Genomic DNA, 19,425 nt, shown 5'->3' with positions numbered 1-19,425 from the left:
TTCAATTAAACAGGTCTGATAGTGGGCGCATGTCATTGTTGTTCTTATCACTGCTGCTAGTTCCTTAACGAGTGGAGACTGTACTATCAACAAACCATGGCCCAGGGCAGAGATAACGGATAAACTCGAGACAGCGGGTGATCTGTTCCATTCCACATCAAACACACCTATTGCAGATGTTCTGATGATTCTAAAAATTTAGAGATACAGCACAGAAACAGGCCATTCCAGTCCACAAGCCCAGTTCCAGTTCCACCCATTTAACCTGTTAACCTATACATCTTTGGAATGTGACAGGAAACCTACAGGTGATGGGGAAAACATAGAAACTCCTTACATACAGGAATGGGAACTGAACTCAGCTCCGTCGCACTGTAACAGCATTATGCTAACCTCTGCACTACTGTGCTGTTTCTTTTTGATCTCCAGTAATAATGCGCTCACTTTAAGTATGATGCTCTCCTGAAGTGCTGTTTACTGGTGGGCCCTCAGGTGGCTTAGTGGTTGATCTGCGATCCACGTGTTCTAGTGCAGTGTGGGCACGAGTAAGTGATTTGGTTGTTCAATGTCTCCTTTCGCCTCTGCAGCTCTGCAGGACAGCAGAGGTCGCTTTCATGTAATGCAGCTCACTCGTGAACCATTTCCTCCGGTGTTATCTATTGTTATGCTCTTTTTTTAAAAGATAAAAAACGTACCATTGGCTGATTGGTCCCACCTATTTTCATTCATGGTTGCATTGATTTGACATAACTGCTCTGAAAATGAAGGGCCATTTCGGACACCCCAGAAACATCATCCGCTGTGCTGCAGATCTGGAGACACATGGCTTGATTGCTTAAGGCAGCAGATTTCCTTGCTTCAAGACAGAAACACAGCAAATTCATAGCCACCATGATATTCCATTCCAGGCTTACTCACTGAATTCAAATTCCCCAGATGCCAACAGGGGAACAGAACTATCCCCATATCTCCTGCAACAGACAATGTACTACAGATCCCTATGGAATTAACCCGTTCTCTGCAGTGCTTAAACCAGATCATTCCACTGGTTGGAGCTAGCTGGGATGTCAATAGATTTCCGAAAGGACAAGAAACCATGAACCAACCCATGAACATGGTCAAAATAACTGCTGTTGCCGGTAATAGCTGGAGCCAGAACGCATGTATTCTTACAACTCAAGTATTCCTTTTATTTTACATGTGCACAAGGAGAACAACATGGGCCCGTCACCCTTGCTGTTCTCCAATCTGAACAGAAAACTGCTATTTTTGTACAGAATTGGCATATTAGTTAAGGATATTGTTTACTGTAAATTGTAGTGTTTGAACCCCTTACTCTCAAGGTCAATTGCCATTGATAATAGAACTGTTAAAGTCATTGAAACTTCAAGCAGAAAGCCGATGACACTTTTGAAGTTAGTCAAAATCAATAAAGCCTTGTAAACAAGGTGGGAGAGCAGAAACCCAATTGGATGAGAACTAACTAATTAGGAGGGATGGACTACGGGGGTATAAAATACTACCGGACTAGACATGCCCAGGCATCATTCCTGATGAAGATGGTAATTTATCATTGAAATCAATACCTATACCTGGCTGGAAGCCTGAAAAGAGGTTATTCATCATATACGCCTAAAAAGCATCTGATTCTATTTCAATAAAGCCTTACTTGTTGAGTATGGTTCCATCTGTCTCCAACACACTCTATTATACGAAGGGATGCTTTGTTTAGTCCTGAGAAGGCTCTGAGCCCAAATTGTCAACTGTTCAATCTTTTCCTGCCTGACCCGACCTGCTAAGTTGCTTCAGCATTGTGTGTGTGTTGCTTTGGAAGTCTCATTTCATTGAGGACACACTGCCTCAGCAGGAATGTCTCCAGCAGTCTCACTTGACTAGAACTGCCCCAGGCAATCTTTCCCTTACTGCAACTTCCACACTACCCCAGTAGTTTTGCACTGCATATTTAATTTTTAAAAAAACACAAATTTCTTATTATAACCCAACAGATTTTATGTACTGCACCACCACCACGAAACAATAAATTTCATGACCTACGTCAGTGATAATGCAACCGATTCTGAAAAACTGATTGGATTGGTATGGACCTCTACCCCGGGAACAAAGGGGGCAGTCATTAAAGTTTATACTCAAAAAGAAAAAGGCCATTTGGCTCCTCATTTTATCATGGCGCATGGAAACTAGCTTTGTGAATGCTAATTGCTGCATTCCTTAATTGTAACCGTAACCATCAGTGGCAGCAGAACATTTTTGAGGTCGTGAAAGGCAGTAAATAGATCCCCACAAAATGCTGGGGGAGCTCAGTAAGTCAGGCAGTACATATGGAAAGGTATAAAGAGTTGACATTTCAGACCGAGACTGTTCATTAGGACTTGAACTGCCTGACCTGCTGAGCTCCTCCAGCCGTTGGCTAGCTTTTCTGGATTCCCAGCATCTGCAGAATCTCTTGTGCAAATCAAGGCCAAATTATTCTTTCAAATAAAGCACAGGACAAGAAATCAAATCTTACCTCGGAGAACATGGAAGTGGTTTGGATAGAGCAACTTGAATCCAAAGAGGACTAATATAACCTCCACCGAGAAAGAGCCTCTGTCTACAAAATCACCATTAAATAACTGCAGCTGTGAGTTAAGGATTTTGCAGTGGAATAGCAATGAGGAACAAAAACTATCATTACCACATCTGGCCTCCCATGTAGCACTGCAAGCGGTTGTGAATACCACTGCTTAGTTTGATAAACGCTTAGTCTGTGCTATCACAATTTATCCCCACCTCTCCCACCCACCATCAATCTCTGCCCTATCCTACCCTCACCGATACAATCTGAAGGGCTGCACAGAGACCTTTGCTTCTAGACTGAGGGGAGTGTCAGTCACCGAGATTAGTCACGGTCAAGTGTTTATTCTCCTCCATAGATGTTGTCTGACTCGCTGAGGTCCTCCAGCATTTTGTGCATGTGGAGATTCATGTTGCTCGGGCTGTGCGCATAAACTCATGTGATTGTGCTGATGTTAATCCACCTACTTGCTAATCCGGATCAGTATCCTTGAAATGTTTCCCAGTATAACAGCAGACAACGTTGATGGAAGAGCAAGCCATGGTACGATAGGGAGCAATTTCCTGGGCATTGGTACTGCAAGTTCGAAGCATACACACAGCAACAACAATGGGGAACACAAAAATCCTTTCATAAATCTGCACCTGGTGGGTGCATTCGCAATCCCTGACATCTTTTGGGCTCAAATCACACTTGAGACAGACATGTGCTGGTGTTGCTATCACTTGGATAAGCTTAAAGTGGCAGCCTCTGCTTGCTCTGATATTCTGTTAATTGAGTTATAGGGAAAGATTGAACAGGTTAGGAGTTACCTTAAATCTGTTAATATTGCATTATTATTTTGTGCTGTATGTGACGTACGTACTGTGCATTGCATCTTGGTCCTAGAGGAACTTTGCTCTGCTTAGCTATATGCATGTGTACAATTGAACGATACTAAACTTGAACTTTATTCCCTGGATGAAGGATAGATCTTAGAGGTATACAAAATTATGAGGGATAAGATGGGATGAGTGCTTGCAGGCTTTTTCCCCCATCTGGCTGAGTGATACAAGAACTAGAGCTGACAGGTTATGGGTAAAAGGTGAAATATTTAAGAGGAATCCGTGGGGGATCTTCTTCGTTCAAAAAGGTGGTGTGAGTGTGGAACGAACTGCCAGATGAGGCTTTGGACAGCAGGCACTGGTAGATGGGATTAGACAGGAGACCAAGCTGGCATGGACAATATGACTCTGATTCTACAATTCTACATTCTGATTTTCTTTTGCTACCCTGACATACATATGTAAAGGAATCTGTCTGGATGGGAAAGCTTTCCACTGGTGTCAGTAAGAAATCCATAGCAACATCTCTCTTGCTCGATGATTTTCCTTAGAACATGCCTCTGACCAAACCCATTCCTGATCTCCATCACTGCAAGACAGTGTTGAATTTTTGTTTGATGATACTTCCATAAAGTGCCTTGGGAGGTTTCAGGTGGTTATTGCTGCTGTTACTAGGTGCTCCTATGTGATTAGATCGAACAACACCTGTCCTTTTGGATGGGTTTCCATGATCCTATGACATTGGTGAAGAGGAGTAGGGAAGTCTTCCACCGTTCCAACCAATTTTACGTCCAAAATATAGTCTAATTGATGAACCACTTAATGCCCATCTGTGAGATCTTGCAACTTAGCTGATATTTTTTGCATGGGCTACACTTCAAAGCGTGGTTTCAAGAGTAGGATACATAAGGATTAGAGTCCGACGGCAAACCATTGAGTTCAAATATATTCAACAGGTCGTAGTATTGCCCATGAATATCCCCGCAAATGGTAATGAACTCTTTCTGAAAGACAAATGGACAGCTAAGTAACAACACGTAATTGATTAAATACAGATAGCAGTAACTACTGTACGTCAAATACTATATTCTCAGTAAAGCAGCAATGAGTGTAACAAATAAGGATGCCGAGCCCCCCGAAGGAAGTGGCTGGGACAGGCACAATATTAATATTTAAGAGGTGTTTTGGTGAGTACATGATTAGGAGAGGTTTAGAGGGGTGTGGGCCAAATGGATGAGTTAGGCTGAAGGACTTGTTTCAAAACTGCTTCACCCTAATACGTATTGTAGCAGTTAGCACAATGTTACTACAGCTCGGGTTCAATTCCACAACTGTCTATACGTTCTTCCCATAACTGAAAGGGTTTCCTCCCACATTCCAAAGATTTATGGGTTACTAGGTTAGTTGGTCACATAGGGCAGCTTGAGCTCATTGGGCAGAAGGGCCTGTTACTGTGCGGTATCTCTAAATCAAAAATAAATAGAATTCTGGATATTAAAGGAATATGGGAGCAATGCAGGAAAATGTCGCTGAGGTAGAAGAACAGCAGGTTCAACAGATCGAATGGTCTAATCCTGTTGTTTTGTAACCTGAGCACCAAGTAATGGAGGAAGGCTGAGTACAGGGGGCCCACATTCACTGGTGTTTCCAAGAATGAAAGATGACTGAATGAGGGGCTCCAGTATTTTATTTTTAAAATCACAAAGGGTGCTGTGTCTGTAGAATGCACTGCCAGAGGAAATGGCTGAAGAAAGTACAATAACAAAGGATAAGATTAGCTTTATTTGGCACGTGTACTATAGAAACATATAGTGAAATGTATTGTTTGCATAAAGGATGTGCTGGGGGCAGCCCTCAAGTCTAGGAAATTAATCTGATCACCTCTATGGCAGAAATATTATCAACATACCCTAGCATTTCTAAGTGCATAAAGTTCTGCTCCAATTGTCAAAACCAAACCTACAACATGGAACAGACAAAGGAAAAACAGTCTGCTCAAGGTTTTATGTACAAAAGGTTTTTCTTATTAAAATAATTAGAGATTAAAATAATTAGAGTGGGAAGCAAAATATTCAAAACCAAAAGATCAGGAAATCATCATTTAGCTCTTCTTATCTGTGCTGTGAAAAGACGGTCCAATTAGACCCACAATGACTTTGGCAGAAACACTGCTAACTCTGAATGACAGTGCTATCACAGTACATACCTCGCCCACCGTGATCTCAACCAGACTGGGCAGTTTCGACAGCACCTCCTTCACCTGGACCAGTATCTGAAAGAAAATCCAAAATGTTAACCCAACTGTGTGGAAAGTGGTACTATGAACCTTGATGGAGACATGGAAAGAAACAGGCTCTTCAGCCCACTAAACAGATGCTGGCCATTATCCATTAATCCTAATTTATTCTTCCCATGTATCCACCAACTCCTACCAGGTTCTACCACTCAACTACACCTTGTGCACAATTTGGAGAGGCTAACTGATCTGCCAAACCACATATCTTTGGGATGTGGAAGGAAATCAGAGGACCTGGGGGAACCCACATACATAATCACAGGGATATTATGTGAACGCTAAACAGACAATGTCCAACATTAGATTCTCTGGTTTGGTGAGAGAATGTCTGTACTAGCTGGGCCACCATACAATCCAAAGGAGTTGAGTTAGCGCTAAAAGTGGGAAATGGCATCAGACCGCAAATTATATTTCCTTCCATCAGTACAAATTCAATTTCTTGAAGGCAAGAGCTTGTAAACTTGGAAGCTTGTGGGGGGTGTAAGAGGAATGGGTTAGATTGGTCATGCAATAGGCAAATATAGACTGGTACAATATCGTGAGACAAAGGGCCGGTTCTATAAGCTTCCAGCCAGGTACACGCGTCAATTATAACCAACGCTTTGATGACAAACTCTGCTATCTTCTTCCCTGACAAAGATGGTCGGTTATAATCGATACCTGTACCAGGCTTGAAGCCCGGGAAGACAGTTTATTCATTATATATGCCGGAAAAGCACTAGATCCTTTCTCGGCCTATTCCATGTTCTGAAGAGATTTTATACAGCAATGCTTAATCTCCAGATTCTGGTTGTAATACACATCAAATACGAGGGGCAGAAGGAACGAAGGGACAGAATTCACTTAACAGAACTCTCTTGGGTGGACTTCCCTTTCCGACATGTCAGTCCAGAACCTACTCTACTGCCACAATGAGGCCATTCTCAGGATAAAGGAGCAACACCTTATTTCGTCTGGGTAGCCTCCAAACTGAAGGCATGAACACAAGTTTTTTTAACTTCTGGAAATCTCTCTCTCTCTCTCCCTCCATTCCCCATTCTGGCTTCCCATTTACTCCTCTTCTGTTCACCTGCCCTTCACTTCCCCCTGCTGCTCCTCCTTCTTCCCTTTCTCCCATGGTCAACTCTTCTCTCCTTTCAGATCCTCTCACTTTTTCACCCATCACCTCCCAACTTCTCATTTCATCACCCCTCCCCCACCCATCCGCCTTCCCCCTCACCTGGTCTCACCTATCACCTGCAAATTGTACTTCAGCTCACTTCTCCACATTCTTATTCTGGCTTCCTCCCCCTTTCCTTCCAGTCCTGATAAAGGGTCTCGGCCTGATATATCAACTGTTTATTCCTGACCTGATGAGTTCCTCCAGTTTTTGTACATGTTGCTCGGGATTTCCAACATCTGCAGATTCTCTTATGTTTATCTTGTAAAGGCATGAAATACTGCAAGCAGCAGGCTCAGACTTGGTGCCAGTATACGGAAGGGGTGCTTATTAAGGGTTGCTGAGATGCTAATAAGGTCTGACACAGGAACAAATACAAGGCAAACCAAATGCGCTTCTACTGTTTGTTTCCTTCAGGTACAACAAAAAACAGCCCAATGGAACTGCTATCCTGCCATTCCTGGCAATTTACATATTTTCATTAAATTAACCTTACACTAACGCAATGAATGAAAAAATGTTTTATAAAACTGGCTTACATCACATGATTCATTGCTATGCGGCAGTACATTACAATACATAATAAACTGAATTACAGTAAATCGATATCAAAAAATTAAATAAGTAGTGAGGTAGTGCTCATGGGTTCAATGTCCATTCAGAAATCTGATGGCACAGGGGAAGAAGTTGCTCCCGAATCGTTGAGACTATCTCCTAACCTTTAAAAGGAAATTGGAAATGGATAAACTCTTCTGCCACTGAGTGATGGTTAGTATTTTAAACACCAAGTTGAACAAGGAGTTGGTAACAATGAGTATGAAGAAAGGGGAGGGCCGAGTTACTGGAACCTTGGGTTTGCAAGTCTGCTAGGGAAGTCGAAGGCCCAAGGTGCACAAACCTGAATCTACTAGAGGCTCAGAGGCTGAAGACAGCCTGTCTCGGGATTCGAGAACTGTTTGTGCATGCGTGGGTGGAGGTGGGTGGTAGGAGGGAGGAGGGAGGGGCTTGTTTTGCTTTGTGTTGCTCTGCTGAGTATTGTGGGTACGCTACAGTGGTGCTAGAAAGTTTATGAACCCTATAGAATTTTCTCCATTTCTGCATAAATATGACCTAAACTGTGATCAGTTCTTTACGCAAGTTCTAAAACTAGATGAAGAGAACCCTATTAAATAAGTAACACAAAAACATTATACTTGTTCATTTACTTATTGAGAAAAATGATCCAATATGAAAGTATTTGTTGGAAAAAGTATGTGAACCTCTAGGATTATCAGTTCACTTAAAGGGGAAATTAGGTGTTTCAATCAATGGGATGACAATCAGGTGTGAGTTATAAAGAATATAAACCTAGGTCTTCACCATCAAAGTCGGATCTTCACCACATACATTTTTGGAAGTGTGCCATGCCTCGATCAAAGGAGATTTCTGAGGACCCCCCCCCCCCATAAAAAGTTGTTGATGCTCACCATGCTGGAAAAGGATACAAACCCATTTCTAATGGGCTCCACCAATCCACAGTCAGGCAGATGGCATACAAATGGAGGAAATTTGTGGTTGACTAACAAAAATCACTCCAAGAGCAAGGCATGTAATATTCCAGGTCACAAAGAACCCCAGGGAAATCTAAGAATTTAGCTGATTGTCATCACATTGATTGAAACACCTAATTTCCCCTTTAAATTAACTGATAATCCTAGAGGTTCACATACTTTTTCCAATAAATCTAAGGAGCTACAGACCTCTTTTGCAATGGCTAATGTCAGTGTTCATGAGTCTACCATCAGGCAAACACTGAACAATGGCGTGCTTGGCAGGATTGCAAGGAGAAAGCCACTGCTCTCCAAGAAGAATATTGCTGCCTGTTTAAAGTTTGCCATTGAAGGCTATTGGAAGAATGCTCTGTGAACAGATAAATCCAAAATAGAACTTTTTTTTGGACAAAATAGAACACAAGTTTGTCAAAAAACAAACATTACATTCCAGCAGAAGAACCTCATCCCATCTGTGAAATATGGTGGTGGCAGTGTCATGGTCTGGGCCTGCTTTGCTGCCTCAGGACCAGGGCGATCTGTCATCCTTGATGGAATTATGAATTCTGAGTTGTACCAGCAAATTCTACAGGAAAATGTCAGGGTATCCATCTGTGAACTGAAGCTCAGAGAAGGTGGGTCATGCAGCAAGACAATGACCCTAAGTACACAAGTCAGTCTACCAAAGAATGGCTAAAGCAGAAGAAATTTCATGTTTTGGATTGGCCAAGTCAAAGTCTTGACCTTAATCCTATAGTAATATCATGGAAGTACCTGAATTTCATGCAAAGAAGCCCACTAACATCCCAGAGTTGAAGCAGTTTTGTAAGGAGGAATGGCCTAAAATTCCTCCAAGCCAATGTGCAGAACTGATTAACCGTTATCAGAAATGTTTGAAGTTACTGCTGTACAAGGGAGATCACACCAGTTACTAAAAACAAAGGATCACATACATTTTTCAAACACATGTAATATTGGATTATTTTTCTCAATAAATAAATAAACAAGTATAATGTTTTTGTATCTACTTAACTGGAATCTCTATCTAGTTTTAGGATGTGTGAAGATCCGATCACATTTTAGGTCATATTTATGCAAAAACAGAGAAAATTCTACAGGGTTCACAACCTTTCTAGCACCACTGTACGCTAGCGTTGAAATGTGTGACAATATTTGCGGGCTGCCCTCAATCCAGCTCTGTTGTGTTGGTTGTGACAACAAATGATACATTTCACTGTTACCATGTGCATGTAATGGGGGGGGTGAGGAGAGAGAAGAAGGGGGTTTGTTGTTCTGCTGAACATGAGGGCACGATATGTTGCTGCTGAGATGTGTGGCAACACCTGCGCTGCCCCAGCACATCCTTAGGGTGTGTTGGTTATCAAAACAAACGATGCACTTCACTGTGTTTTGACGTACATGTAATAAATGAATCTGAACATGAGCAATAATAATCCTAGTAGATAGCTCGCTGTTATATTTTTGCATCAATTTAATAACACACGCTTTAAACAAACTAACAAAAAATGGTTTAACCATGAAAACATGGTTAAACTATTTGACAACTTCATGTGCTTTATAGCAGTGCAAGAGAAACGATGTTTCTATGATATTACCATTCCAGTTAATATGTTATTTGTGGCAACTAGGCATTGGCCGTGCTGATAGCTCCTTGCTACAATACACCCCAGCAGTCTCTGCAAAGGACTTGCAGGAAGAGTTCACAAACATCAGGGTTAACATATTCTCCATCACCCAAGGCGACAGAGATAACCACATTCAGCAGTATTTATTTATGCTTTTTATTACACCACAAGACATAGGAATTAGGCTATTTGATCCATCGATTCCATTATGGCTGATTTATTATCCCTTTCAACTCCATTCTCCTGCCCTCACCCCATAATATTTGACAACCTTACTAATCAAGAGCCTATCAAATTCTGTATTAGTTATTCCCAATGACTTGCCCTCCACAGCCATCAGAGGCAATGAATTCCACAGACTCACCACTCTCTGGCTTAAGAGATGTCTCCTCATCCCTGTTCTAAAGGGATGTCCTTTTATTCTGAGGCTGTACCCTCTAGTCCTAGACTCCTCCACTCTAGGAAACATCCCTCCAGGTCCACTCTATCTAGGCCTTTCAATATTCAATAGGTTTCAATCAGATTAGTCTTCCCAACCTGTTCTATCTAATTTTCCTACATGGCTAATTTTCCATTTCATCACCGCTCGTAATTATCTAGTCTCCCTTCAAATATGTGAACACTATTCTCCACAACTACTCCTCATGGAAGCAAGTTCTGGAAGCTCACTCTGGACAGAGTTCCTTGAGAATTCCTTACTGGGTTTATTTATCTTCTCACACATTCACGCTCCTTGTCAGTCATTTGCAGACTAGGAAATGTCTTCTCTATATGCAACCTATGAAACCCTTAATGATTCCATAAACCCCTTCACAAGAGAGAAGTCATCAATCTTCTCCAATTATTACACCTTCCTTATTCTGGCACCTTCCCAGTTAGACCAAGCAAGATCATCTCACCCACTTTCATTCTGGGGAGCAAGCATGCAGTCATGCATAAACTCAAAAGATTCTGCAGATGCTGGAAATCCAGAGCAATACAGGATTCAGCAGATTAGGCAGCATCTATGGAAATGAATGAACTGTGAACGTTTTGAGACATGACACTTCATTGGTCCGCAACATCAACTGCTTCTTCCCATCCATAACCTGCTGAATTTTGTTAACCTTCAAGGAAGAATGGTGAGGTAGCCTTAGGGAGTCGATGCCCTGTGGGGTTATTGCAGAGCCGTGCAAGGCAGCGAGAGGACAGATAAAATTGCAGATGAGACTTACACGGGGATAGATAGAAACCAGAAACATCTAAGAGTTTATGTCAAGCAAGGGGAAAAAAAAAAATCAGCGAGGGAAAAAAATGACAAGTTTACCTTAGGATAACTTGGCATTTCTGCAGATATTTATGCCAGAACAAACTCGCACAAGTCTTTGGTATTGTTTCCTATTGGGGTGGATGACAATAGTTCCTCACCTGATAAGCACACTTCCTGTGCAATTTCTTCTGGTCTTTAAACCACTGCATTAAGTCCTTCATGAACTGTAATGTGACCTTGCCGTCTTCAAGTTTCGGACCAGTGTAATCACCTTCGATTGCTAAACAGAAAAAAAAGAACCTAGGAGAATGAGAGATTGCAACACATATCAAGTTAACACAAATGTTGGATTTAGGGTGGGGTGGGTTGGTGTTGGTAGAGGAAGGAGAGGGGAGTTCATGGAAAAAGAGAAACTATCAGTACTAGGATAGTGGGAGACATCTCATTCATTTTGTTTAAACCTTGAAATAGATTACCAAGAAGAAAAGGCTGGGGGCACTTTTTATTTTCTTTCGAGATACAGCATGATAGAGCATAGGCCCTCCCAGTCTAACTAGCTCTCTAGAATGAAAAGGGGTGAGGTGATCTTGCTCAGTCTAATTGGAAAGGTGCCAGAATAAAGGTGATGTAATAATTGGAGAAGATTGATGAGGCTGAGCTCTTCTCCCTCATGAAGGGATTCATCAAACAAAATGCTAGAGAAGCTCAGCTGCTAGGGCAGCACATATGGAGGGAAATGGACAGTCGACGTTTCAGGGAGCCTTTTAAACTGGATTGGACATTCCTCCACAGACGCTGCCTGATTTGCTACGTGGGGCGCGTAGCCAAGTGGTTAAGGCATTGGACTAGCGATCTGAAGGTCGTGAGTCCCAGCCCCAGCCGAGGCAGCATGCTGTGTCCTTGAGCAAGGCACTTAACCACACAATGCTCCAGTCCACCCAGCTGAAAATGGGTACTGGCAAAATGCTGGGGGTTAACCTCGCGATAGAGTGGCGTCCCATCTGGGGGGGGGGGGGGGGGGGAGTCTCATACTCTTAGTCGCTTCACGCCACGGAAACCAGCAAAAGTACTGGCCTGATGAGCCTACAAGGCTCGGAACAGACTTTAACTTTTTAACAATTAAACTACAAACGCATACATCTTTGGAATCTGGAAGGAAAGCGGAGCACCTGGAGGAAACCCACAGTCATGAGGAGAAAACGCAAGCTCCTTACAGATAGCAATGGATTTGAACTGCTGTTGCTGGCGCTGAGTTGCTGACAGGTGTGACACGTCCTTTTTGTACAGGTCATACCTTCCCCAGAAGAGATCCTAAAGATCCAGAAACCTGAAACCCTGTCCCTTGCATTAGCCACACATTCACCTGCCAAATCATCCTTCCCCTCATTGCAATGTATCACAGGCAGCAATCGTAAGATCATCACCCTGGTAGTCCTGCTTCTTAGCTTTCTGCCTATATTCCTATATTCTCTCTTTGGGACCTGCTCCCTTTTCCTACCTGTTGCTGGTACCAATACAGATCATGACTTCCAGCTGTCCACCCTCTCCCTTCAGAATGCTGCGGACATGATCCCAGACATCTTACCCTGGCACCTGGGAGGCAACTTGCAACCCAGGGGCCTCTTTCACATTCATGGAATCTGCTTTCTGCTCCTCTAATTATGGAATACCCTATCACTACTGCACTCTTCTTCTCCCCACTTGTCTTCTAAGCCACAGAGCCAGACTCAATGCCAGAGACTTGGTCACTGCAGCTTCCCTCAGATGTTTGGTCACCAGAAATTGACTGACATTTACATTAAAGGCCAGGCGTACAGGTTTAGCTAATACACTGGCCACTGAGTACAGAGCAATAATTCCACTTCACCATCTGTCCCTTGTACCAGTTCCCCCTAAAATAAATATTCATTTGAACTGTATAACTATTAGAAAATGAAAGTACACATCAAGGAAAGGTTTCTATTCAGAGTATGCTAGTGTCTGCAATAGGAAAGAAATCTCTGTTCATTCCTGATTTTAATCAGGAGTTCACGGGTTTAATTCTTGCCCCGTGTCACTTCTTTTACCTGGAGCTGGTGTAGGAAGTAACTTGGGTTATGTGAGACAATGGGAATGGTCTCTCAATGTTTCCCACCCTTATCTCCTGTAGCCACAAAAGCTGACTGTATGCTGGGGCAACACAAAATGCCGGAGAACTCAGCAGGTCAGGCAGTATCTGTGGAGGGAAGCTAACAGTTGAAGTTCTGGGCTGAGACACCTCCCTTGTATATACACACCCTAACCTAGCAAGAGTCAACACCTTCAGGAAACAAATAAAGCAGAGACAGCAGGATTAAAAATAGTGAAACAGTTTGTGACTTGTTTTTCCTAGAAACAGCCCTGCAGTTGATATGACTGCAATGTTTAGAAGGAGTTAATAAACACTCATAAATACTGTCACGGGGAGGATAGGGAAAAGGACCAAATGTTGCATTAACTGGTTCCGAGAACTGAGTGTAAAAGAGTCCTAAACATGGAAATCTTGATATTTGAGGCCAACCATTTTTGGATACTTACTCATGCTCTCTATATCCAGAGAGTCCACCACTGATCTCTTCAGCTCATCGTTCGCTATTGCACGTTCAAACGCTTTCTGTTTAACTATTTTATTACATTCTTGGTATTTCATTTTTGCATCCTTGTCGTTTGGTTTTACTTTGACCACCTGCAACAGTACAGAGACACATTATGAAGAGAGACGCAGAAAATGAGCCTTTACAGACTGGAGGTTTACTTTGCAAAGTTGTATCTATTGTTTTACTTGGGTCAGTGGTGCTTATGGTTTTAGTCCACAATTGCCCAGAATCAAAAGTAGCACACAGCTGCCATCTAGAGGCTGAAGTCTGCTTACCTTGCATACTCCGGAGTAGAGTAACCAGAGTTCACTAACAAATGCGCGGTTAAAGTGTGTATCTATTTGACAGATGCTTTAAAAATAGCAGGGGGGAACTGGTTGGATAGTCAGAAAGAAACTAATTCTGGTAGAGGTAGCGATGCAGAATTGACAAGCAAGGATACACCTAAGACTGGACACATGATCCTGGATTTGCTGGAAACCTTAAACACACAAAATGCTAGAGGAACTCAGCAAGTCAGGCAGCATTTAAGGAATAACGAGTCGAAGTTTCGAGCTCAGACCCTTCAATAAGGTTGTTTATCATTGCCGCATTTATTGAGGTACAGTAAAATATTTGCTCCATGTGCCACACATACAGATCATACAATACAAGGAATGCCATGGTGTAATCTATACAACTTTCTAGTCTTCTGGCAACACCACCTGAATATTTGGAAGTTCATCACTGAAGATTCTGCAGTTCCCTTCCTTACTTCCCGCAGGGTCTATCCCATGTGGACTAGGTGATTTGTCCACAAATTACAGGTCACCTTTCAAGCACCACTCCTAATTTATTAATAGTCCATCCATGAATTCAATTACAGATCATCCTAGATGAAGAACATCTGACCTAAAACAGCACAACACACTAAAGTGCTTCCAGAATGATATTAAATTCAATAGAGCCACATACCTTCCTAAAAATGACAATGACAATTCCATCTCTATTTTCAATTATTCTCAATATTTCTCAAGGCTTTTGACAAGGTCCCACACAGGAGATTAGTGTGCAAACTTAAAGCACATGGTATTGGGGGTAAGGTATTGATGTGGATGGAGAATTGGTTAGCAGACAGGAAGCAAAGAGTGGGAATAAACGGGACCTTTTCAGACTGGCAGGCGGTGACTAGTGGGGTACCGCAAGGCTCAGTGCTGGGACCCCAGTTGTTTGCAATATATATTAATGACTTGGATGAGGGAATTAAATGCAGCATCTCCAAGTTTGCGGATGACACGAAACTGGGTAGCAGTGTTAGCTGTGAGGAGGATGCTAACAGGATGCAAAGTGACTTGGATAGGTTGGGTGAGTGGGCAAATTCATGGCAGATGCAATTTAATGTGGATAAATGTGAAGTTATCCACTTTGGTAGCAAAAATAGGAAAACAGATTATTATCTGAATGGTGGCCGATTAGGAAAATGGGAGGTGCAACGAGACCTGGGTGTCATTATACACCAGTCATTGAAAGTGCGCATGCAGGTACAGCAGGCGGTGAAAAAGGCGAATGGTATGCTGGCATTTATAGCGAGAGGATTTGAGTACTGGAGCAGGGAGGTACTACTGCAGTTGTACAAGGCCTTGGTGAGACCACACCTGGAGTATTGTGTGCAGTTTTGGTCCCCTAATCTGAGGAAAGACATCCTTGCCATAGAGGGAGTACAAAGAAGGTTCACCAGATTGATTCCTGGGATGGCAGGACTTTCATATGAAGAAAGACTGGATGAAGTGGGCTTGTACTCGTTGGAATTTAGAAGATTGAGAGGGGATCTGATTGAAACGTATAAAATCCTAAAGGGATTGGACAGGCTAGATGCAGGAAGATTGTTCCCGATGTTGGGGAAGTCCAGAACAAGGGGTCACAGTTTGAGGATAGAGGGGAAGCCTTTTAGGACCGAGATTAGGAAAAACTTCTTCACACAGAGAGTGGTGAATCTGTGGAATTCTCTGCCACAGGAAGCAGTTGAGGCCAGTTCATTGGCTATATTTAAGAGGGAGTTAGATATGGTCCTTGTGGCTACAGGGGTCAGGGGGTATGGAGGGAGGGCTGGGGCGAGGTTCTGAGTTGGATGATCAGCCATGATCATAATAAATGGCAGTGCAGGCTCGAAGGGCCGAATGGCCTACTCCTGCACCTATTTTCTATGTTGCTATGATTTATGACTTTTTTTTTGTAAATGCACAATTTGTTTTTTTTCTTTCTTTCCCAAGAAGCTTGTCAATCATCCAGCATTACTGAGGCCAAGGTACTAAACACTGTACCAACAGACACACCCAGTACAAGGTACATACAAGATAACAAGCACATACAAGGCAACAATAAAATAGTAACACAAAAAATATACTGTCCAAGATCCTGAGTCCATAAATGTTGCAGGAGTCTGCAGTCAAAACACAATATGGCTTGTCTTCTGCCAAGCAGACATGGGGGAAGGTGGCAGGGAGCAAACCTGACTTTAGTATGGACACCACACCACCCCCAGTGCTCTATGGAGTGCATCAACTCCAATACCTCTCATATGCACATTGGCTGTTTGTCCATCTGTGTAGTTGCCATTGATTCTATTGTGCTTGTATGCACTGTGAATGTCTGCGAGAAAATGAATCTCAGTAGTATATGCACTGTCACAATAAATTACTTTTGAACTTATATTTTTATATATTTTCCAACTTATGGACAAAATTGACATCTAGTTGTCAGTAAAAATGGAACCGACTCATTACCCGGGGATGGCCCGTACATCTTTCACTGAGACCCCACCAGAATCCTACCCATGTAAAGTACTTAGTAATTAGGTAACTTCCTTTTTAGACTTTTCCAACTACACTTCTGCCCTTGGAGAATTTCTAGAGTTCTTTTTCCTACCAACCTTGCTCTCTCTCTATTCATTTCTTTTAAACTTCCCCTCTGAACCTTTGGTAGACAGCCTGATTCTCTCTCTTCATTTATTTTTAACTTCCCCTCTGAACCTCTAGTAGACAGCCTGATTCTCTCTCTCCATTTATTTTAAATTTCCCCTCTGAACCTCTGGTAGACAGCCTGATTCTCACTTACATTAAGTCAGACTCTTTGCTGCATTCACTGAGCAATGCATCTTCTCACAGCTCCTATTGGTTAGGAAGTAGGAGGTACCAAAGCCTGAAGCCCCACAAGTTTCAGAAACAGCTCCTTCCCTTCAATCATTCATATATACACCTTCTCATGGCTCCTGTTGGGAGGTTAGGAGGTAGGAAGTAGGAGGTACCAAAGCCTGAAGCCCCACGAGTTTCAAAAACAGCTCCTTCCCTTCAATTAAAAAAAAAAAAAAAATATATATATATATATATATATATATATATATACACATACACACACACACACACCTTCTTATAGATATACAAGATTAAGTTGATATACATCTTCCTGCATATCTAACTTACAGAATGACTAGTGAATCTTTTCAGGACCAATTCCTGGGATGTTGCCAATGCTAGTATATCCTTTCTTAAATAGGACGACCAAAACCATACAGAGTACTCCAAATTACAGCTTCACCAACATAGCTCTATATGTAAGCTCCAACCTCCTAACTATGAAGACCAATATGCCAACTGCCTTCTACATTACTTGCTGCAGCCACAATTACTACTTCATATTTTTGTGTAACACTTAGATCTCTTTGTAATCCACTATTTTGCAGTTTCTCTTCATTTAAACAACTGCCTGCTTTTTATTTTCTCTTACCAAACTGCAGGACATCAGACACTTCTACATTAAATGTCAGGTTTACCCAATCCTCTTGCAAATTCAAATATCTTCAATGTTGCATGCCCTTTCAACAATTCTCACATCAATGAGGAACCGTGGAACACCTTACGCTCTGACCCCCCCACCTCAAATTATTGATCTGGAGGCCTCTGTCAGTCAGGGTTGCGTCCTAGCTGTCTAGATACACAGGCCAGGGCAGTACAATATGGAGAGCAAGCTGTTGTCCACGTACCAAAATCCCACTCTCCACGCATCTGATGAACCCAATGGAATGACAGAGACTGACACAGGAGCATCACAGGAGTTGCCTGTCAGTGTTGAACACAATGTAGGGCTGCCAGAGAGACTGCAGCTCTGAATTTTTCCCTCAGAGTTTACCCTCAATGAGTGCGTATAGCTGCAAGGCAGGAGGTTTGAGATCAGAGTTTTCCTTCTCCTACATGAAATGCCAACGACAGCTGATGAACCCCATCTGCCCAAAGCGACTGGTCTTTCGGTGCCAGTAGCCCGCCTTCGCCCCTTCTCCTGTCAGTAGAAACAGTTCCACTGGGCTTAGTAGCTAAGCCACACGTGAAGACCAGGAGCTGACTCAACTTGTTCATATGTAATAATTACTACGTTTGGTTAATTATTGTCATGTGTATCAAGGTACAGAAAAAAATTGTTTTGCATGCCATTTTAAAAACATAAATACAGTACTGTGCGGAAGACTTAGACTCCCTAGCTATACGTGTGCCTAAGACTTTTGCACAGTACCATACACTGATATAGTACAAAGGAAAATCAGTAATATGGTGCAGAATATAGTGCTATTATGGACTTCAACAATGGAGGTTAAGCTAACTGGCCAATAGTTTCTTGATTTTTGTATGCTTCCCTTTGTGAGGAGAGAGCACCACATTCTTGTGTTTCCAACCCAAGAACGACATTCTGAAAAACTTCAGCTTATTTCTTATTTCTGCAGCTACTTCCTCAGACTCTTGGATGCAGGCCATCAAGCCTTGGTGACAATCTATGCTTAGTTACATTTCCATTGGTCTATTTTCCCAATCCAACCAACCTAAATAATGCTTCCTTTGTACTTTGGCAATTGCCCTCATTTAAGTTCAGGACACCGGTTTTGGAATTATACCAGGCTGTGATGATTACTCCCTAGATTCAAATATACCAAATCCTTATCAATCCCACACCATCACACATTTTTAAAATTCATTTTACTTAAAGATACAGCAGGGTAACAGGTCCTGACAGCCCACAAGCCCACACCATCCATAAGACATTGGAACAGAATTAAGCCATTTGGCCCATTGAGTCTGCTCCACCATTCCATCATGGCTGATCCATTTCCCCCTCAACCCCATTCTCCTGCCATCTCCTCATAACCTTGCACACCTTGACTAATCAGGAACCTATCAACCTCCACCTTAAATACACTCAATAACCTGGCCTCCATAACCACCTGTGGCAATAAATTCCACAGATTCACCACCCCCATCTAAAGAAATTCTTCCTCATCTCTGTCCTAAATGAACATCCCTCTATTTTGAGGAACATCCTCTTGACATCTACTCTATTCATCATACGATGGGTTTCATTGAGATAGCCACTCATTCTTCTAAATTCCAGCAAGCAAAGACCCAGAGCCATCCGTTGCTCCTCATACGATAACCATTTCATTCCTGCAATCATCCTCATGAATCTCCTCTGAACCTTCTCCAATGTCAGCATTTCCTTTTTTAAACAAGG

At 42.4% G+C, this 19,425-nt stretch overlaps 1 protein-coding gene across 1 annotated transcript in view; it reads right to left on the bottom strand.

Moving 5' to 3' along the window:
* The window catches only part of ppp5c (protein phosphatase 5, catalytic subunit), an 89,715-nt gene that overhangs the window by 36,012 nt on the left and 34,278 nt on the right, over positions 1-19,425 (bottom strand). The window contains exons 3-7 of the mRNA XM_072270145.1: positions 13,835-13,982; positions 11,437-11,558; positions 5,606-5,671; positions 4,305-4,403; positions 2,528-2,633 (exon numbers count right to left, since the gene is read on the bottom strand). Of these exons, the coding sequence (XP_072126246.1) occupies positions 2,528-2,633; positions 4,305-4,403; positions 5,606-5,671; positions 11,437-11,558; positions 13,835-13,982 (541 nt within the window). The remainder of the gene's footprint in view (positions 1-2,527; positions 2,634-4,304; positions 4,404-5,605; positions 5,672-11,436; positions 11,559-13,834; positions 13,983-19,425) is intronic.

This window comes from Mobula birostris, chromosome 10 (assembly GCF_030028105.1).
Source record: "Mobula birostris isolate sMobBir1 chromosome 10, sMobBir1.hap1, whole genome shotgun sequence".
NCBI lineage: Eukaryota > Metazoa > Chordata > Chondrichthyes > Myliobatiformes > Myliobatidae > Mobula > Mobula birostris.
This window is presented reverse-complemented; position numbering and strand designations above follow the sequence as displayed.